Here is a 23476-nt window from a genome sequence, read left to right as displayed (position 1 = left end):
GCGAAAGTCACCGATAGCCAGAAGCATCACATAATGATGAACAGGGTCACGTAGTTTCAGAGTGAAAGGAGCTGCCGAGCCACAAACCTGACATTCACAATCTAGTCTGGATGAAACTAGAGTGTGGTAAAGATGGAGAAGAGTAGCATGGTCTGCACCCCAAGACGTGTGGATCAAGAGGAGGAGAGCATGAAGCTTCCACATGCAGATAGTCTTCAGTTGGTAAATATGGGGCAGCCACAGCTTTTTATCAAAAATAAAGCCCAAGAAAGAGGACTGTGCTACAGCATCTTGGGACAAAAACTCGCGGATAAAAATAGGAAGGGGACTGCAAAAGCCCATCATGAAGGGAACTAAACTGTGATGGTTCGAAGCTATGTTGCATGCCTTACGTAAGTTAAAGAAGACTGCAACACGTTGCCAGTAGTTTGTAAAAGCCTGTTGGATTTCTATTTCCAGTCTAAGTAAATGGTCAGTAGTAGAGCGTCCTTCCTGGAAGCGACACTGATGCTGGGACAAAAGGTCCTGAGATTCAAGTGCCCAACATAAGCAGAACCTAACAATCCTCTTGAGCAGTTTACAAAGTACGTTGGCCAGGCTACTTGGGCTGTAGCTGTCAAATGATGTTGGGTCATTCCCAGGCTTAAGGATGAAGATAACTATGCTAAAAACAGGGAGGTGGAGAAAGGTTTATGAAATATGCTATAGAGGAGGTACTGAACTAAAAATTGAATGGCCTTCGCCACATTGCTACGACAGGTAAAAAGTACAATGTGGTCGACATCCTGCTCGTCATTCAGTAAAGTGGTCAATAACTCAGATGGTAAACGCAAATGAGAATGTAATGGTTAAAAAAAAGGGCATTCCATCAGGAAATGGTGGACCGTCAGAGGTTGAGTGCAATGAGCACAAAGTGGTGGGGGAGCACCACTTAACAGATGGCTATGGGTAAAAAAAGACAGTGCAACCTAGCAGAAATGATCTCCTCATGGTGAGAGAACCGAGAGGTCATCCAAGCTGCTGGAGAGGCTTATTAACCCAGAGCTTGTTCCCATGAAGGGAGTACCAGTGGTGATGCCACAGTGAAACCAGCTGCTGACAGACGGCAACAAAGAGATCATTGGAGGGAATGTAAGAACTAGCCGGCTGAGGTATGAGGACTCCAGCCTTGGCAGCAGCGTCAGCGGACTTGTTTCCTGTCACACTGACGTGACCAGAAACCCACATAAACATCACAGTGGCTCCATCAAGAGTGAGCAAGTGATAGTTTTCCTGGACCCACTGCACTAAGGGATGGATGGTGTACAGCACACAGAGGCTTTGGAGGGCCTGTGTCGCCGGATGTACTGCATGGCCTGATACAGGGCAAAGAGGTCTGCTGTAACTACTGAGCAATGTTCCAGAAGCTGATATCGAAAAACATTGGTACCAATGACTATGGCACACCCGACACCACTGGTCAGTTTGAGAGCCATCAGTGTACACAAAAGTATTATCACGAAGTTCCATGTGAAGTTCGAGAAACATATGGCGATAGAGCGAGGCTGGAGTAGTGTCCTTAGTTAGAAAATGAAGGCCAAGGTGAACACAGGCCACCGTATGAAGCCAAGGTAGTGAAGGGTTCACACCCACCAGGAAAGTTTCAGGTAACGTGAAGTTGAGCTGCTGGAGCAAGAGACAAAAGCGAACTCCAGGTGGTAACAGAGAAGAGGGGTGTGCCCCATACTGGTGATCAAAGGAGTCATTGAAGAAGGAGGCATAGGATGGGTGGCCACGCATGGCAGACAAACGGCATGCATATATGCAGAGGAGAAAGTCACGGCGGTAGGACAGCGTTAGTCTGCCAACTTCTGCGTACAGGCTCTCAATTGGGCTAGTGTAAAAGACACCAGTGGCCAAACGGATGCCATGATGGTGAATGGTATTGAGACAGTGTAAGAGGGACTCAGGTGCAGGTGCATAAACAGAACACCCATAGTCGAGTTTTGAATGGACAAGAGACTGGGGTGGTTCGATCTGCTCCCCGGGAAGTACCACTGATAATATGTAGTATACTGAGGGACAACATACAGTGGGCTGCCGGATAAGACACATGGGAGGACCAAGAAAGTTTCCTATCAAGAATGAACCCCAAGAATTTCGCAGTTTCAATGAATGGAAGAGCAACAAGCCCAAGATGTAAAGATGGTGGAAGAAACCAATTGCGCTGCCAGAAATTTATTCAAACAGTTTTGTCAGTGGAAAAATGAAAGCCATTGTCGATGCTCCATGAGTAAAGATGACTGAGACATCGCCGAAGACGCCGCTCAATTAGTCAAGCCTGTGGAGAACTGCAATAGATGGCAAAATTGTCAACAAAAAGGAAGTAGGAGATGCCTGGCGGGTGACAGGCTATTATAGGGTTAATGGCGATAGCAAAGAGGATGATGCTCAGGACAGAACCTTGGGCACACCATTTTCCCATATATAGGTGTCTGACAAGGCAGAACCCACACTTAGCTTGAAAACTTGGTCTTTTAAAAATTCTTGAAGGAAATGGGGCATGCGGCCTCAGAAACCCCAAGTGTAGGGAGTACAGAGGATACCAGTTCTTCACCAGTTGTAGGCTTTCTCCAAATTGAAAAACATGGTCACAGTATGGGATTTCTGAAGGAAACCATTCATGGCATGGGTGGGCGAAGTTATGAGATGGTCAACTGCAAAACGGCGTGCTCGAAATCCACATTGTGGAGCGGTTAGTGACTTGCAAGACTTGATCCACCATATCAGCCAGGCATGAATCGTATGTTCCCATCATCTTGCAAACACAACTGGTGAGGTGGTGAGGGAAATGGGGAGGCGGTTAGAAGGAAGGTGTTTGTCCTTACCGGGCTTAGGTATGTGCATGACAATGGCTTCACACCAGTGTCTAGAAAACGTGCCCTCTGCCCAGATACAGTTGTATGTATGAAGCAGAAAGTGCTTGCCTGCAAGAGAAAGGTGCTGCAACATCTGAAATGTGAACGTTGTATGGCCCTGGGGCAGAGGATCGGGATGAAATGAGAGTATGATCTAGATTCTTCATAGTAAAGGCAGCATTGTGGCACTCACGGTTCTGAGAAGAGAAGGGTATTGCCCGAGCCTCCTCCACTCGTTTCCGATGGAGGAAGGCATGATGATAGTAGGAGGAGCTTGAAATCTCTGCAAAATGGCGGCCCTAGGTGTTGGAGATGGCAATAGGGTCTACTATGACATCGTCTGCTACTGTCAGGCCGAAAATTGGGGGATGGATCTTGGTCTCAGAGAGTCGTTGGAGGCTGGAAGAGGGAGTGGAACTGTTAAGAGAACTATTTAATGAAATCCAGTTAGCTTTTTTGCTATCCTGAAGAACATGGTGACACTGTGCACACAACTGTTTATAACTAATGCAGTCTGCCATCATAGGATGATGGGTAAAAATGTGGAGAGCATGTCTCCACGTGCGAATTGCGTCGTTGCATGCCTCGGAACCCCCAAGGGACCAGGACATGGCATGGGAAAGAGGATGTGGGAGGAATGGAACAGTCTGCGGCAGTAAGTATAATGCTTGTAAGATATTCTACCTGATCATCACAAATGGGGAAATGTTTTTCGTCAAAGTTCGCCAGGTAGGAGTGAAGTCTCCAGTTGGCCTAAGTAAGCTGCCACTTGGGTGTGCACGTAGGTGGAGTCAGCAAATGGATAGCACACGGGAAATGGTCACTTGAGTATGTGTTGGAGAAAATGGACCACTCAAGACATTGGGCAAGCTGGGCAGTGCAGAAAGATAGGTCCAAATGGGAATAGGTGTGTGTGGAGCCTGAGAGGAATGTGGGTGCTCCTGTGTTAAGGCAGAGAAGGTTAAGTTGACTGAGAAGGTCAGCCAAGAGGGCATCTCTCGGACAGGTTCTGGAAGAATGGCAAAGGGTATGGTGTGCATTAAAGCCACTGAGCAGCAGAAAGGAGTGTGGTAGAGCAGCAGAAAGGGGTATGGTAGCTGCCCAGTAAGTTGGAGGAAGTCTGCCCTGGTGACATCAAATGCCAGAAGGATGTAAACAATACAAAGGAAAAAGATCAAGTGAGGAAGGAAAAGACGAACTGCAACAGCATGAAGGTGGGCAGTCAGGGAGATGGGTCGATTACAAACGTCATCCAATACGAGCAGCATGAATTCCCCATGAGATGGAATGCCATCCTCAGAGAGGTCAAAATGGTCTGGGAAGAAATGTGAGAGCTGAAAGCAGATGTGAGGATGCAATTTTGTTTCCTGGAGGCAGGGAACAAGTGGAAGCTGTGATTCTAAGAGCAGCCTTAACTCAGTTTTTTGGAGGCCACGGTTGTTCCATTGAAGGAGAGGAAATGGGAGGAGGGAAAAAAACGAAGAGGTGTCACATCAGTGTCAGCCTTTAAAGACTCACTGCTACAGGGTGCAGAGGCTGGAGGATCCTGCTCCATGGGATCCACAGAGGTGTTGGCAGAAAAATGGTTGATGGTGTGCGCCGGGGACACAGAGGTTGGCCAGGTGGGGGTATCACATGGCTACACAGTCGAAGAGGATCTTCGAGTCAGCAAAGGAGAAGATCATTTGCCTTTGTTTGACTTTCTGGAGTCTTTCCAGTGGCAGAGAAAGACTCAGATGTTTGTTGGCTAAAGGGACGTAGAAAGTCTTCGCAGGAGTATTCCTTCTGTCCTTTCTGGCCAGCTGGTTATGTAGCAGGTGACTTCGCCCCAGGAGGCGAGTGTTTGGTGACTTGTTGTTGCACAGCTGAATGAGGAAATGGCAATGCTACCATGACACTGGGCGATTTCACATTTGCTGTCTGCATGGCCATGTCCTTCATGGAGCAAGATGGAACAAGAACAGTACTGTAAGTGCCAGGTGGTAAAATGCTGGGTTTGCGCAACTAGCCAATAACTTGAGTGACCGGGTAAGGCGCTTTTTCGTTCACTTGGATCTCCTGGACAGTCCTCTCACGGAGATACACAGGACAATCTTGGGAGGAGGTGGTGGCATGCAGTTGATACAACAGGAAGAAGAAGGCGTACAATCACCCTCGTGCGCATCCTTACCACAGGTTACTCATTTGGCTGGGTGTTGTGAAGACATTCGAGTGTTGTTGAAATGATGACACTTTTAGCAGTGCATCAGGTTCAGAATGTATGGTCAAACTGTGGTAACTTCATAGCCTACTTGATCTTGGATGGAAGCATCACTCTATCAAAGGGGATAAAAAGGGCGTGTGTGGGCACTAAGGATGCATCTACCTTTTTCATAACCCAATGGGCAGCAGTCACACCCCGATGAGAGAGGTAAATTTGGATTTCTGCCTCAGTCAGACCATCTAGCAGCCTAGTGCAAATAACACCATGGAAAGAATTCAGAGTTCTACAGGCCTCGACACAAGCAGGATAGCCATGGAGAAGCAATACGGCAAGCAGTTGTTGTGCTTGAGGATCAGAAGTAGTCTCCAAAAGAAAAGTGCCATTGCATAAATGCGAGCAGGATTTCACAGGTCCGGCAACTGCATCATCATCTTTCTGAATAAGAAACAGATTTACCTTTGCAAAGCTCTGACCAGCTTCAGTATGTGAAACCACAAGGAACCATGCTGCAACTGGGGGGGAGGTCCTCGAATCGGGCACTTCATTCCATTTAAGTTCTGTAGACGTGGACTGTGAAGATGATGACTGGCTCATTGTGAGAAAATCTCCCATGATTGCCAGCATCTCCGATGGCATACTCCTTCCAACTGGGAACCTCCCCCCCACCCCCCCACCCCCCACCCCTTAGAGGGGGCTACCCGCCTTAGGTAATTGTTGTCCACACCTCAGGCCATACATCCTGGTCACCTGACAGAGGGTCCAATTGGCAATTTGGAAAGGTAGCAGCTCAAGCATTCACCCCTCCCTGGGCCTGGCCTATACCAGGGTTGAGGTTGGGTTGTTTGGGGGAAGAGACCAAACAGCGAGGTCATCTGTCTCATCGGATTAGGAAAGGATGGGTGCCCTTTCAAAGGAACCATCCCAGCATTTGCCTGGCGCGATTTAGGGAAATCACAGAAAACCTAAATCAGGATGGCCGGACACGGGATTGAACCGTCGTCCTCCTGAATGCGAGTCTAGTGTGCTAGCCACTGCGCCACCTCGCTCGGTCCTATACCAGGGGGTATGTGTGAATCCTAACTGTCAACCTGTGCAAATCCTAACTGTCAACCCGGGGCTGGGAATTACATGTTACCCAGTCACCTGTTACACATCACATGCATGGGCCGGTCTTCAGGCACAGAGAGGAAGAAGAAAAAGAGGAGCCTCAAATGCCAAAATGGAGGAAGGAGATAGGAGAAGGTGAACAAAGAAACAGGAATGAAAAACAGTGGTGAGACTGTTCTTACGTCAGCTACAGAAAATGCAGAACACATTCCCAAAAACACCCCAAACATGTTCCCCAATGGAGGGGAAAAGGAATAGCAAGAGGTTAGACATGCAGCATGTAGGGGAAAAGATGATGCAAAAGCTGGGGGTCCATGGTAGCCAAGTATGAACCCGCCAAAGAGCGGCAAGGTCCCAGGGTGGGGTGGGGGGTGTGGGCCCGGGGGGGGGCAGCCTTATCAGTTTTCAGGATGAGGTCTCTGTGAAAAATCACACATTGGGCCATACTAAGAGATTGGTGAGGGGTAATAGACAGTGGGACATTGTCAAGATAATCACAAGCATGAATATCTGCAGATTTGGTGGCAGAAACAGCTTTTCTCAACAGAGAGCCTGACCGCACCTTACGGAGAGACTCCACTTTGCCAAACTTGTCCTCAATATTCTCCATAAAAAAACAATGTCTTTGTGGCGGTGAATGTGTGCCCATCCATTATAGTACAGACCAGGTAGCGGGGAAAGCGTTTCATCCCAAGACGGTAAGCCTGGTCCTCCTCCCAGGGTGTAGACATGGAAGGGAAGGCTACAAGGTTGTACGAAGCAGCATTCAAGCATTCAATGATCTGCTGCCACTTGAAGAAATGGCAAGAGTTTTTCAGCTTGATACATTTCATATACCAAGCATCTGCCCTGATACCACCCACTCTGATCACAGGCTTTTCTCATGGGCGCCACCCACCCACAGCAACGGCTACCTGGTTCAGTGGCCTTTGCCAGGAGTTCCAATGCTCCATTATGTGGGGAGGGAACAGCCCAGCTTTGAGTAGTATATTCTCTGTGTTGTCGGGGGGGGGGGGGGGGGGGGGTGTCAGCCACAGGAGGCTGAGGCATACAGGTACATAACAGCCCCACCACGCGGACTGGCTACCCATGCCAGTGACCTAGCTGAGCGAAGGGGGGGGGGGGGGAGGAATCCATACTGTAGATGCTAGGAAGGGAGTTCATCCCCAAATGGCTCACTCTAATGACAGAAAATTTAGAAGTGGATGTCAAACCCGAAGGGGGACCAAAAATGTCAAAAAGGATTAAAGAAAAGGCAACAGGACCAAAATCACAAGGAACCAGGTGGGTAGCCAGGTTGACATAAATAAAAACACTAAGAGAGGAGAAGGAGAGGATGGTGGGGAAGGACCCAGGATGCAGAGGGAGGGTTATGGTGAATGAAATGCAGCCAAGGGTGGAAAAATGGGCTGCAACAGTTTGGGGCCCTGTGTGCGCCATGCACGAACTCACGAAAGAACCAAAAGTGAAATGGAACATATGCAGAGAAATATCATATCTTACAGACTGTGAAATTAAAAAGTAAAAATTATTCTACTCACTATGCTTCCCACCACTCCCTGTGTGTGTGTGTGTGTGTGTGTGTGTGTGTGTGTTCTACTTCAGAAGAAGGCCCTTTGGCTGAAAACTAAAACACAGTCTTGTAACATTTGGAAGTAGGATGAGGTACTGCATGTAGCTTATTATTGAGTGATAATCAACAAAGCAATTACAACTGTCAAGCCTACTGAGAATATGTTATTACCATGGCTCACCAATATAAATGTGTCTCTCAATCTTGTAATGTATGGGACTAAGAAGGCAAGAGATGGAGGGAGTAGTGGGAGTGGTAATAAGAATTTGACCATATAACACCATTTCACATGTAATCTGGAGACTGCCCTACACCAAGACAGTATGCTGATACTAGTATTAAAGCTAGTATTCATGTGGGTTCATGTGGCATGATACATGCATATAAATAACTCTACCTCCTACATAATTGAAAATTGTAACAATAAAAATCCTTCTGTACTTCATGTCATCAATTTCTTGTAGTGTTAATAAAAACAATGAAGAAATGGAAGCATAAAGAATCACTCTTTTTTTTATAAACAACATATTACAGTAAATATTTTACATCTTCACAGGAACCCATCACAATTTGTTTTAAAATTACTAACTTTTGTGACATATTTTTCTTCTCCTGAAAATTCACACCAAGCCACTGACGGAGATCTTCAGGAAAGTGGTAATTATCAGGTAACCATGGTGGACCATTCACCTTAAGGATCTCCAAGAAAGGTTTCAACTGTGAGAACCATTCACAAGCACAACTAATTAGGTACTTCCCATATGCCCTGAAAGTACAATAAAATCTGAATTATATTAAATTGCTGTGGAATCAAAATGACATGCTCAAAATGGCAAAAGCTTTTGACTGGGATTGAAGAAATTCTGTATCAACAGCCTTTGAGAAACAAGGTACTGATTGTATTTTAATGTATTTAAGATTACATACACAAAAGAGGGAAATTTAGAATTTAAAGTACAGCCAGGCAGGACTATTCTCAGCAACCCATGGTTTTTTTTTTCAGATCCTTAAACTGGGAAAACACATAAAGAATACATTTTAATGGACTATATGTGAACTACCTTCATTTTACTGATGGCACTGTGATGATTCCCTATAAGACAAATAAACTGCCATAACAAATCAAATAACATACTAGAACAAGTTTTACAGTAGCTCTGAAAACTAATTACAATAAGACTAAATTAATGTGTAACACAACATCATAGAAAATTGTGAAAATTACCAATGAATTCACAGAACTTGGGTGGAGTTGGCAGTCCATCTTTAAGTGCAACCCTGGGCCACAGATAGGGGAGTGTTCAAGGGATATGGTGTGGGAAAGGGGGGGGGGGGAGACTAAATAAAATCTTCAAGATGGGTGATTGCAGACTTTCTCAGCGTATTCCAATGACTAAATATTTTCAGGTGATCAGCCAAGTAGTAGTGTTATCTTGTCACAACATTTCAATGAGTTTTGTACCCACCATCTTTGCCTGAACATGATGGGTATGAAAACTCATTGAAACATTGTGACAAAATGATGCCACAACTCGGCTGATCACCTGGGGAGATTTCATAAGTGAATATTACAATGAAATAGATTAATGGAAAGTCCTTGATGAAAAATAAATAATGGAAGCAGTAAAGCACATTTCACCACATAGCAAATGATGAGCAGATGTAAACAAGACAGAACATGTTGCTAAGCATTCAGATAAGTTCATATTCAGAGATAACATAATATACATGCACCAAGCATGCGAACAACGAAAAAAAAAAAAAATCCCAGATTTTCTGGTTAAAAATACACTTTCCCCAGGTGAAAGAACATTTTTTCCATGCTAAGTGACAATATATATTTCCTTGTAGCTGTATAACTTACCAGTCCCTTGAATGGTACAGATTTTATACACTGGTGGGGAACTTCCCGGCACTTTAGGAAATGAAAGACAGCAAAAAGAAGCACATTTTGGAAAGAGCTCCTACACGCGGCAACAGCACATTTTTGTATTCTTAAAGTATAAATCTGAATTCCACTAAATAAAGGACAGTAGTTGTGAAGCACTGAAATCGTGATTGCAATAAGCTTTCATCAGCCAATCATAGCTCATGTCACGTGGTCTCTCCAGCCTGTGACAGCAAATATTCTGAACATCAGACATGTGATATAGTCAACCAATAGTGACATCACTGTTAAGCAGCATGAACACACAACCAGGAAAATTCAGTGGTTTATATTAATATGAGTATGTATACAGTATAGCTACAAGAAATTTTTTTTGATGGTTTACGAGTTGCATTCTCCACTTACATTTCTCTGTTATGTATTCTTGCACTATAATATTATTGTCATGATTTAAATATGTTCTTTGGATAACTTACGTCATTCTTGCATTGGATAGTATAACAAACAATTCAGCTCACACAAAATACGACTATCTGTTCCACTGTTTGGCAGCTGTACACTAACCAATGTATTTTGCTATGGTATGAATCATATGATGGAACTTTTATTTTAACAATTTACACTTCATTTTTCTTAGATACAATTTTCTATATTACAGTTCTGAAGACAGCTTGTATTAGGGTTTTTCTAAATCCACAGATTTATTAGATATCCTGTACAATGGAAGATAAACACAACTGGCACTAATTTAACTGGAGAAACAATCTGGGAAAAAAGGAAGTTCCCAAATATCTAGACAATAGCACTAATCTACCCACTGCACAAGACGGTGACAAAACAGATCCCAGCAGTACAGGGATTATCCTTACTTTCTATTACATATAACTTTTTCTGTCACATTTCTCTGAAAAATTGAAGAATACTGCAAACACATTAGAAAAATGTCAGGTGGGCTTTAGGAATGATTTGCTGGAGCGACCGACAGTGCTTAACTTCGGTGATCTGACATGAACCAGTGTTACCACCGCAGTAAGGCCATTGGCAATCTGAAGCTAATACTGACAGAAAATTCTGAAAGAGCTAAGGGATTCGGATGTAAATTTCAATGAGGCTTATTACACCATAAACAGTCTCAGTCTTGTATCTTGCCCAGGCAATGGCGCCGATTTCACCACAGCAGATATCAGTATTGCTGATTCAAAGAGGCTACGGGACATGGCAACTCTGGATACATGACACTCTCAGCAACCCACCTGGTCTTGCCACCTAGAGGCCAGACTGCCATTACAAGCAGGGAATGAGACCTCCACTGATATATCATTAGCCAGACTGAAGAATTTGACATCATCCTTGTTACAGGCAACTGAAACCTGGCCTCTCTCTCTCTCTCTCTCTCTCTCTCTCTCTCTCTCTCTTCTGGACTGGACTATGGATTGTTATATGTACTATTGATTGCAGTGCTGATAATATCTTTGCAAGAACTTACAGATGTTTAGAACCAAGGAAGAATGTACTAAAATAGTAACAAGGGTTCTGGTCACAGTTCAAGGTACAGATCTCAAACTCAGGAAGCAGGCAACGAAGGCAAACATCTACATCTACATACATAGTCCGCCAGCCACCATATAGTGGATAGCAGAGGGTATACACTCCTGGAAATTGAAATAAGAACACTGTGAATTCATTGTCCCAGGAAGGGGAAACTTTATTGACACATTCCTGGGGTCAGATACATCACATGATCACACTGACAGAACCACAGGCACATAGACACAGGCAACAGAGCATGCACAATGTCGGCACTAGTACAGTGTATATCCACCTTTCGCAGCAATGCAGGCTGCTATTCTCCCATGGAGACGATCGTAGAGATGCTGGATGTAGTCCTGTGGAACGGCTTGCCATGCCATTTCCACCTGGCGCCTCAGTTGGACCAGCGTTCGTGCTGGACGTGCAGACCGCGTGAGACGACGCTTCATCCAGTCCCAAACATGCTCAATGGGGGACAGATCCGGAGATCTTGCTGGCCAGGGTAGTTGACTTACACCTTCTAGAGCACGTTGGGTGGCACGGGATACATGCGGACGTGCATTGTCCTGTTGGAACAGCAAGTTCCCCTGCCGGTCTAGGAATGGTAGAACGATGGGTTCGATGACGGTTTGGATGTACCGTGCACTATTCAGTGTCCCTTCGACGATCACCAGTGGTGTACGGCCAGTGTAGGAGATCGCTCCCCACACCATGATGCCGGGTGTTGGCCCTGTGTGCCTCGGTCGTATGCAGTCCTGATTGTGGCGCTCACCTGCACGGCGCCAAACACGCATACGACCATCATTGGCACCAAGGCAGAAGCGACTCTCATCGCTGAAGACGACACGTCTCCATTCGTCCCTCCATTCACGCCTGTCGCGACACCACTGGAGGCGGGCTGCACGATGTTGGGGCGTGAGCGGAAGACGGCCTAACGGTGTGCGGGACTGTAGCCCAGCTTCATGGAGACGGTTGCGAATGGTCCTCGCCAATACCCCAGGAGCAACAGTGTCCCTAATTTGCTGGGAAGTGGCGGTGCGGTCCCCTACGGCACTGCGTAGGATCCTACGGTCTTGGCGTGCATCCGTGCGTCGCTGCGGTCCGGTCCCAGGTCGACGGGCACGTGCACCTTCCGCCGACCACTGGCGACAACATCGATGTACTGTGGAGACCTCACGCCCCACATGTTGAGCGATTCGGCGGTACGTCCACCCGGCCTCCTGCATGCCCACTATACGCCCTCGCTCAAAGTCCGTCAACTGCACATACGGTTCACGTCCACGCTGTCGCGGCATGCTACCAGTGTTAAAGACTGCGATGGAGCTCCGTATGCCACGGCAAACTGGCTGACACTGACGGCGGCGGTGCACAAATGCTGCGCAGCTAGCGCCATTCAACGGCCAACACCGTGGTTCCTGGTGTGTCCGCTGTGCCGTGCGTGTGATCATTGCTTGTACAGCCCTCTTGCAGTGTCCGGAGCAAGTATGGTGGGTCTGACACACCGGTGTCAATGTGTTCTTTTTTCCATTTCCAGGAGTGTATTATACCACTGCTAATCTTTCTCTTTCCTATTCCCCTCGAAATCTGGTGTGGCAAAAACGACTATCTATACACTTCCATGCAAGCCCTGATTTCTCTCATCTTGTCTTCACAGTCCTCAAACATAATGTACATTGGTAGCAGTGGGATCATTCTGCAGTCCATCGCAAATGCTGGTTCTCTAAACTTTCTCAATAGTGTTTTCCGAACAGAAAGATGTCTTCGCTCCAGAAATTTCCTTCTTGGGTTCATACAGCATTTCTATAATACTTGTGTACTGATCGAAACTAACTGCTTCTTATTTGCTTTAATGTCTTCCTGTAATCTGACCTGGTGGAGATGCCAAACACATGAGCAGTTCTCAAAAATGGACCCCACAAGAGTTCTGTATGTGCTCTCCTCTATGGATAAACTACACTTTCCTAGAATTCTCTCAATAAACTGAAAGTTCTCTTCACCCCCTCTTGTGTCCTCATTTGATTACATGTTGCTTTACAACTCAAAGTGTAGATATTTAATCAACATACCTATGTCAAGCATGGACCCAGAGAGTTTTATTAAAGTTCAGCAGCAGCAATTAGCACGTCAACACTAACAGGCCCACTTGGAACAATGGAGGAAGTCGTAATCGATGTTACAGAATTTCAAGGTCTTTCCCACAGATGTAATTTTTTGTTTACTACCTTAAGCTGCAATCATTTGTATCCAGATTCTTTGTGTGAGATTTAATCATCTGGTTCACTCCAGACCAGGATGTGTGTTTACAAACACTACAGGACTCTCGAACCCGAGAAGAGGTTTACAAACTTGCTGTACCTCATGTGGTTTCAAGTCACCACATTACTTGTTTGAGCAAGACGTGTCTTTTATTGATAGTGCACTCTACTTCCATGGAAAATTGCAGAACCGCTTCTGGTGACAGTGGTATTGTGTCTTCTGTTCAGTTATATTTCTACAACAAATCACAGATCATCCCATTTGCGCAACAAATCACAAAAACAGGATTTGAATCACTTATCCTTTAGTAGAGAATGCAGTGAGCTCGGCGTTGTGTATCTCGTGGAGCACATTCAGATAATTAGTGTCCAGCTTACAATTCAGGCACGCACCGCTCCCATGATTGTCCCCTTCCTGGGTGTCCCCAGTGTTACCTTACTCACATCCGACAGATCCCTTTATGATGTACCACATGAGGTACAGCAAGTTTGAAAACCTCTTCTCAGGTTCGAGAGTCCTGTAGTGTTTGTAAACACACATCCTGGTCTGGAGTGAACCAGAAAATGTGGAATATACTCACCATTCATGATTGCTCAGTTATGATTCAGCTGGATACACGGGCTTCCATGAAGACACCTACACTCAGACTGGGTCTTCCCAATCAGCATCTACTGAGTTACAGACGATAGCATATGTCCCATGTGATCACTGGGAAGTGATGGTCTGCTGCAAGAATGTCAACAGAAAATTAACATTTTATAATGTTACTTCAGGCCATATCCAGAAAGATTTTTGATTTCAATGCTTTTCACGCATATGGCTTTCAGTTCGACCATTTAGTAAACGTGATTTCCTCTTTGGCACCTTTGGACAATCTTGAAAATCTGAGTGAAGAGTTCTCAACTGTCTTCGACCCTGGGCTAGGCGGCATCCCAATTATGTGGCACATAATGAATTGAAACCATTAGATATTCCATGTTTCATCTGCACATGTCCAGTTCCCAGTGCACTTTACAACATGTTCAAAGCAGATGGAGTGTCTTGACATGTTGGCATAGTACTGCCAGTTACTATAAGCTTATAGGGTACTCCACTGATTTTTCTTCGAAGCCTGGCAGCAGACTTCACCCCTGTGGAGATTTTAAAACAACTGTTGAAGCTCAAGCAGTTGTGAAGACTTACTTCATTCCTTGCTCCAAGGAACTTACATCAAAACTAATAAGAGGAAAATCTTTTTTCAAAACTGTCTAGCAGAGGTCTATCTACAGCTACCACTGGACGAGGTTTGCCTGCAGTTAATGGTCAGCAGTTCTCCCTTTGGGCTATATCACTACAATCGTCTTCATTTCAGTATGGCTAGTGACCCTGCAATCTTTTAGCATTATCTGAAACAGATCATCCATGACATCCCATGCAACACACACGACCTAGATGACAACCTTGTTACAACACAAAGGCCTTTGTAGCAACTTAAAGAAATCTGAAAACTTAAAACAGAGCTCACCATTTGCAGCATAATCAACAGGACCGATTGCAGACTTCTAGTACAGAGCCGAATGGAGGTCTGAATCAGAGGCTCAGACGGTTCTGTGACTGTGTAGGCTGCAAATTCCTCAACTTGCACCACAGATTCCTCGACTTGCACCACATGATGGTTGGGTTTTGGGTTCTGCTGAATAGGTTAGGAGTCCACTACATGAAGGAGGTGGCTACACGGGTAGCAGGGGCTGTGTGGTGTGGACTGGGCAGTTTTATAGTCTAGAGGATCTTGGGAAAACACAAAAAGGGCTTCAGTCACAAATAGTGCAGGCCAAACACAGGAAGAACATAGATACAGGAACCATTGGTACAACAGTTGTAAATTGTTGCAGCTGTGTTGGGAAAGTACCAGAGCTCCAATCATTAATAGAAAGCACCGATGCTCCAATCGTTATAGGCACTGAAAGCTGGCTACAGCCAGAGATAAGTTCTGTCGAAATTTTTGGGTAGAACCTAATGGTGTTCCGAAATGGTAGGCTAAACACAGTTGGTGGTGGCATGTTTGTTGCTGTTAGAAGTAGTTTATCTTGTCGCAAAATTGAAGTAGATAGTTCCTGTGAGTTAGTATGGGCAGAGTTCATTCTTGGCAACCAGAATAAAATAATAGTTGGATCCTTTTACCAACCTCCAAATCCAAATGATACAATAGCTGAAAGGTTCAAAGAAAATATGAGTTTAATTTCAAACACAAACTCGACTCATACAATTATAGCTTATGGTGCCTTTAATTTACCCTCGATACGTTGGCAAAAATACATGTTTAAATATGGAGGTACACATAAAACATCATGTGAAATTGTGCTAAATGCATTCTCTGGAAATTATTTCAAGTAGTTAGTTCATGAGCCCTCGTGAATAGTAAACAGTTGTGATAAGACACTTGACCTCTTAGCAACAAATAATCCTGAGCTAAAAACAAGCATCAAAACGGATACAGGGATTAGTGAAAACAGGGTTGACATAGTGAGACTGAATATTGTAACCCCAAAATCCTGTAAAAATAAACAAAAAATATACCTATTCAAAAAAAGCAGACAAAAATTCATCTAACGCCGTCCTGAGAGACAATCTCCACTCCTTCCAAAGTAACAATGTAAGTGCAAACCAGATGTAGCTTGAATTCAAAGAAATAGTATTGGCAGCAATTGAGAGATTTACACTAAATAAATTAACAAACATTAAACGGATGGAAAAAACGCACGATTGGCTTTTACAGAAGCTTGAAATTTAGTGCAGATTTCAATGTGAGATGCTTATAATAGTTTCCACAATGAGACTTTATCTCAAAACCTGGCAAAAAATCCAAAGAGATTCTGGTTGTATGTAAAGTATGCTAGTGGCAAGACACAATCAATGCCTTCTCTGCGCGATAGCAATGGAAATACTATGGATAACAGTGCTACCAAAGCAGAGTTACTAAATACACCCTTCTGAAATCCCTTCACTGAAGAAGACGAAGAAAATATTCCAGAATTCTAATCAAGAACAGCTGCCAACATCAGTAATGTAGAAATAGATATCCTCGGAGTAGTGAAGCAACTTAAATCACTTAACAAAAGCAAGTCTTTTGGTCTAGACTGTATACCAATTAGGTTCCTTTCAGGGTATGTTGATACAATAGCTCCATATTTAACAATCATATAAAACCATTCGCTTGATGGAAGATCCGTACCCAAAGACTGGAAAGTTGCACAGGACACACCAATATTCAAGAAACGTGGTAGGAGTAATTCACTAAATTAGAAGCCCATATTATTAACATTGATATACAGCAGGATCTTGGAACATACATTGTGTTGGAGCATTATGCATTACCTTGAAGAGAACGATCTACAGACACACAGTCAACATGGATTTAGAAAGCATCATTCTTGTGAAACACAACCAGCTCTTGACTCACACGAGGTGTTGAGTGCTAATAACAAGGGATCTCAAATTGATTCTGTATTTCTATATTTCCAGAAGGCTTTTGACGCTGTACCACACAAGTGGCTTGTACTGAAATTGCATGTGTTATAGACCCTTCGATGTTCCTTATCTATATAAATGATTCAGAAGACAATCTGAGCAGCCATATTAGGTTGTTTGCAGACAATGCTATTGTTTATCGACTAGTAAAGTCATCAGAAGATCAAAACAAAATTGCAAAACTATTTAGAAAAGGTATCGATATGGGGCAAAAATTGGCAATTGACCCTAAATAACGAAAAGTGTGAGGTCATCCACATGAGTGCTAAAAGGAATCCGTTATATTTCAATTACACGATAAATCAGTCAAATCTAAAGGCCATAAATTCAACTAAATACCTTGGAATTACAATTACGAACAACTTAAATTGGAAGGAACGCATAGAAAATGTTATGGGGAAGGCTAACCACAGACTGCGTTTTATTCGCAGGACACTTCGAAAATGTAACGGTTCTACTAAAGAGATTGTCTACACTATGCTTGTCCATCCTCTTTTAGAATACTGCTGCACAGTGTGTGATCTTTACCAGATAGGACTGACGGAGTACATCGAGAAAGTTCAAAGAAGGGCAGCATGTTTTGTATTATTTGAAATAGGGGAGAGAGTATCACTGAAAATATACAGGAGATTTGGGGTGAACATATTTAAAACATAGGCATTTTTTGCTGTGGTGGAATCTTCTCACGAAATTTCTTATGTTGAAGGTGGTCCCTCTGCCACGTACTTAAATGTGATTCGCAGGGTATCAATGTAGATGTAGATGTAGATGTAAGACTACCTGGGACACATTCTTTGTATGAGCAATGAATAAAAATGTCAAAGCCACCATAATCTCCCTCCACTGAGTAATATTAGAGAATTACAATTCTTCCTGGGTAATGTTAATTATGTTGGGAAATTTAACCCCAGGCTTTAGAAATAATCAAACCTCTCAACCCTATGAAAGGCACCAAACTTCGGTGGAACATTGCTTTTCAACAAGTTTCTGACTGCTTAAACAGTGGCCTCGACCATGTTCCATGCCTAACCATGTTTGACCTCAGCAAACCAATGGTCCTCAGCATCACTGCCTCCCAACATGGGATTGGTGCAGTTTTCTCATACAAAAGTCCTGACAGCACAGAACATTCCACTGCATATTCCTTGAAAACACAGAAACATCCTCCTGTCAATTATACTCAAATAAAGAAACAAACATTATGAATCATTTTGCCAAAATTTCATGACTTCCTCTACAGAGCAACCTGATCACTGAACACACACTCCTAGTTGCCCCTGCAGCCCTCAAAGCCATATAACAGAGAAAACAGCTCAGTAATTACACAGGCACATTTTATTCATAAGCAAGTATCAATACGAAATCCACTATAGATACACTGCTTGGCACACCAATGCCGATGTGCTTTCTCGGCTCCACAAGGCTCCTAATCTACACTTTGACTAGGAGAATGCAATGTGTATTGCTATTGCTGAGGAGCAACAGTGTGTTCTCAGAAGATTCCACAACACTGTTTGAGAGATCGCTCAAGTCAGAGCTGAGTAAACACAAACTGGTTGTGACAAGTGAGGCCGTGGTGGAGAGGTATTTTGCCACAAGAAACGGTGCTGGCAGACGTGTCCTTCCACGCTGTGCCTGGTGACCGCATTGTATATATCAACTAATCTACCAATACATCAGGAGTGATGGTAAGGAAGAATGTTTGTAATTGAAAGAATAAGTACAGAAATGCACAGATGCAAAGAGAATAATGAGTGCACCGGACTTCGTGACATAGGCCCACCCTAAAGTGTCCCATTTGGGCACAGTATGCTCACTTCAAAACATTTGCACTGTAGCATGTCGCCATGATGCACGCAAATCTGAGTGAGCAAATCCCTCATCCCACTCTCCAACTGTGGAGACTGGTAAGTAGTAGAGACAGGAAAACAATAAACAGGTAAGGGTACAGATTGGATTGGGAGATTAAAAATGATGGCAATGAAAATGAAATGGAGGTGGGTGAGGCACATGCCATGTGAATGGATGGCAGATGGACTAAAGAAGTTCTTTTCTGAATAAGATAGAAAAAGACTAAGACAATAACTTCATGAAAGGTGAGTAATTGACACTGGAAAATACGCAGGAGGAATAAGGCCACTGAAGATTATAATGCATGGCAAAATTTAGAGAATGCCTTTTCCAGCAGCAGACATTAAGATGCTTATGATCACCACCTTATTTCTGGGTGATAATTATTGTATAGTTCTACTATTACACCTTTTACAATAACACCAATTCCCAAAATTGTATAAAACACAGTTAATTACAGTGTTACACGTGGTTCTGTCACCTTGATGTTTAATGCCAAAGTGCAATACCCACTCACACATGGCAGGTGGCAGCACTAGCAGTGGAGGGTATATAGAGCATATTGGGGGATGTGGAAAACAATGTAGTTATTGTCATAATGGGGAAAAAAAAGCACTTTATCTGACATCCACAAGAACATGATCATTGGCTTTCAGGCCGAAGGTGGAACCATTTCCGAAATGGCTGAGTCTGTAAACTGTCCGTGTGCCGCCATGGTTAAACTATATGAACAGACATGCAACTGTTGAACAATGGATCATCCAGATGAACCAAGGGGCTACCAACAGTGTTTCCTCAATTACTGTTCAACAAAAGTTGCTGCGAATGGGCCTCTGCACCAAGCACCTGGTTCATGCACCCATGCTGACTGCTGTTCACCGGCACATTTCCAATCCCTATGTAACCACTGATTGCACAAGGGAATAGTATACTCTTAACTTGTTTGATCTGGTAATTAGAGAATTCTTGAATACCTGTAAGTTCACATAACATGCTGTTTCCTTCTTGTACCCTTTCTCTAATACACTCTCTCAATTGTTATTGCTAGTTAACAGGGCACCTAAATAATGGAAGCAGCTGTCAGCTTTAAAATATCTATTAACGGCCTCCAGTTCATGTGGTTTTTTCTTGTCTTGCACTTGCACATTACCATGAATTTGATCTTTTTTCATTTTTCTCCTTCTGCTTCTATTATTTCATCCACTTCTTTAAGGGTGTTTACACTCTTGCCACAATTGCAATATCAACTGGATCTGCACATATCTGAGTGGATTTCATCATTATTTATTGTTCCTCTCTTATCTATTTTTTGTATCAGACTATGCAGTGTTAAGCAGAACAGGAATGCAGAGAAATCATCACAGTGTTTCACTCCATGTGTAAAGTTAAGGCTCTTGGTCATTTTGTTGTCCACTTTAGCTTTTGCCTTTATGTCCTTCATTGTTGACTCAACTAAACTTCTTAACTTGTCACAGATGCTCAATTTTTTTTCGTATGTTATACAATGCTGGCCTGTTAATACACTATTGGCCATTAAAATTGCTACACCACGAAGATGACAAGCTACAGATACGAAATTTAACCGACAGGAAGAAGATGCTGTGATATGCAAATGATTAGCTTTTCAGAGCATTCACACAAGGTTGACGCTGGTGGCGACACCTACAATGTGCTGACATGAGGAAAGTTTCCAACCGATTTCTCAGAAACAAACAGCAGTTGACCGGCGTTGCCTGGTGAAACGTTGTTGTGATGCCTCGTGTAAGGAGGAGAAATGCGTACCATCACGTTTCCGACTTTGATAAAGGTCAGATTGTAACCTATCGCGATTGCAGTTTATCGTATCACGACATTGCTGCTCGCATTGGCCGAGATCCAATGACTGTTAGCAGAATATGGAATCGGTGGGTTCAGGAGGGTAATACGGAACGCTGTGCTGGATCCCAATGGCTTCGTATCACTAGCAGTCGAGATGACAGGCATCTTATCTGCATGGCTGTAACGGATCGTGCAGCCACGTCTCGATCCCTGAGTCAACAGATGGGGACATTTGCAAGACAACAACCATCTGCACGAACAGTTCGACGACATTTGCAGCAGCATGGACTATCAGCTTGGAGACCGTGGCTGCTGTTACCCTCGACGCTGCATCACAGACAGGAGCACCTGCGATGGTGTACTCAACGACGAACCTGGGTGCACAAATGGCAAAACATAATTTTTTCTGATGAATTCAGGTTCTGTTTACAGCATCATGATGGCCGCATCCATGTTTGACGACATCGTGGTGAACGCACATTGGAAGCATGTATTCATAATCGCCATACTGGCGTCTCACCCGGCGTGGTGGTATGGGGTTACAAGTCTCAGTCACCTCTTGTTCACATTGACGGCACCTTGAACAGTGGATGTTACATTTAAGATGTGTTACGACCCATGACTCTACCCTTCATTCGATGCCTGCAAAACCCTACATTTCAGCAGGATAATGCACGATCACATGTTGCTGGTCTTGTACGGGCCTATCTGGATACAGAAAATGTTCGACTGTTGCCCTGGCCAGCACATTCTCCAGATCTCTCACCAATTGAAAACATCTGGACAATGGTGGCCGACCAACTGGCTCGTCACAATACGCCAGTCACTACTCTTGATGAACTGTGGTATCGTGTTGAAGCTGCATGGGCAGCTGTACCTGTACACGCCATCCAAGCTCTGTTTGACTCAATGCCCAGGCGTATCAAGGCCGTTATTACGGCCAGAGGTGGTTGTTCTGGGTACTGATTTCTCAGGATCTATGCACCCAAATTGCATAAAAATGTAACCACATGTCAGTTATAGTATAATATATTTGTCCAATGAATACCCGTTTATCATCTGCATTTCTTCTTGGTGTAGCAATTTTAATGGCCAGTAGCATACTATCAAAAGCTTGTACAAATCAACAAATATGAAATGGCAATCTATGTCATATTCATAAAATATCTAACAACAAACTACTGGTCAGAAATGCCTCCATTCGGACAGAAACCATATTGGTATTTTCTGAGGATATTTCCAATGCACTTCTTTATCCTTTTATTCAGCATCCCAGAAAATATCTTATATGACATATTACATAAAGTTATAACTCTATAAATTTCCATAATCTAACTTTTCTCCTTTCTTATACGGGGTGGTGCACGAAATGTGTTACCAACTGTTTCTTTCACAATTTACGGCACACATTAGATATCCCGCTGGGATCTATACAGCAGTACCAGAAGAGCTTAGAAAAACAAATGAGTTACGAAATGGTGTGTAATTCACGATACTGCTGCTAGGAGACAAGTAAGCAGCAATGGTTGACAATGGAAGACTGACGACACAGCAACAATCGACAATTGTGTTACTTTTTCATGAAACGAAAAGCCTTGTTGTGACTCAGAGGCTTTTTTGACAACAGTTTAACACACAATGGGTCCCTTGCAAGAAGACCATCCACAGGTTGTATGATAAATTTGTACAGAAAGGAACAGTATTGGAAGTGAAGCGACCTTGACCTAAGCCTGTTCGCCGGAGAATATTGAAGCAGTACGAGTTGCTGTACAGAGAAGTCCCGGGAAATCATGTAGAAAGGCAGCAGTGCAACTGGGAATATCCAGACGCTCCATTCAACGCATTCTTAAAAGTGACCTCCATATGTACCCATACAAGATGGCCTGTGCACAGAAGCTCACTGAAGAACACAAGCAGCAGAGACTACTGTTTGCTCAGTGAGCAGAGGATAGGGAAGAAACTCTCAACAACATTTGGTTTTCAGACAAGGCGCATTTTCATTTAGATGGTGTGGTTAACAAACAAAATGTACGCTTTTGGGCCACTGAAAACCCACAAGTGCTTCATGAACGACTACATTATGCTCTGAGGATTACAGCGTGGGCAGCAATTTCCAGTCACGGACTTATTGGACCCTTTTTCTTTGAAGAAACTGTGAACAGCGAGCGTTATTTGAGCATGGCTTTGCAATAGCTTCATTCCACAGCTTCTTGCTACTGCCTTGCCCTTCAACACGCAGTGGTTCATGCATATGGAGCAAGGCCACATACTGCAAACACTGTGTTGGAGTTTTTACACGAGCATTTTGACATGCGGATCATTTCACTCAGGTTTCCAGATCACTTCAATGACGGACAAAATTGGTCCCCAATAGTCCAGACTTCAATCCACGTGACGTTTTTCTTTGGGGGTACCAAAAGGAAAAAATTTTCCCGAAATGTCCACATGATTTAATGGAGTTTAGAAGACTTATTCTTCCAGCTTGCAGTGAAATTACGGAAGACATGTGCCTTAGGGTAATCAATAACTTCAGTGTTCATTTAAAGGAAGTTAGGTAACGAAATGGTGGACATAGTGAGCATGTGCTGAGTTAGAACAAATCTTCATGGACGGCTCTTCACTGTAGTATATGTTCCTTTCAGATTGTATTAACAATAAAGTTTATATTCAAAAACAAAATGGTAACACATTTTGTGCACCACCATGTATATAGTTTTCCAGTCCTCATGCATGCTTTCATTCTCCTATATTTTATACATTAATGCACTTCTTTCACACATTAGAGGATGACCACCAAATTGTATAAGTTATAGTAGTATCTCATGTTTACCAGGTGCTCAGTTATT

The 23476-nt window shown here is 43.6% G+C and overlaps 1 protein-coding gene across 1 annotated transcript in view; it reads right to left on the bottom strand.

Annotated features, from left to right (window-relative positions):
• Nucleotides 1-23476, bottom strand: part of LOC126198549 (uncharacterized) — a 78549-nt gene that overhangs the window by 20311 nt on the left and 34762 nt on the right. Inside the window, exon 4 of the mRNA XM_049934971.1 lies at nt 8370-8546. Within this exon, the coding sequence (XP_049790928.1) occupies nt 8370-8546 (177 nt within the window). The remainder of the gene's footprint in view (nt 1-8369; nt 8547-23476) is intronic.

This window comes from Schistocerca nitens, chromosome 8 (genome assembly GCF_023898315.1).
Source record: "Schistocerca nitens isolate TAMUIC-IGC-003100 chromosome 8, iqSchNite1.1, whole genome shotgun sequence".
NCBI lineage: Eukaryota > Metazoa > Arthropoda > Insecta > Orthoptera > Acrididae > Schistocerca > Schistocerca nitens.
Note: the sequence above shows the minus strand (reverse complement) of the source record. Positions and strands in the feature narration are given on the sequence as shown.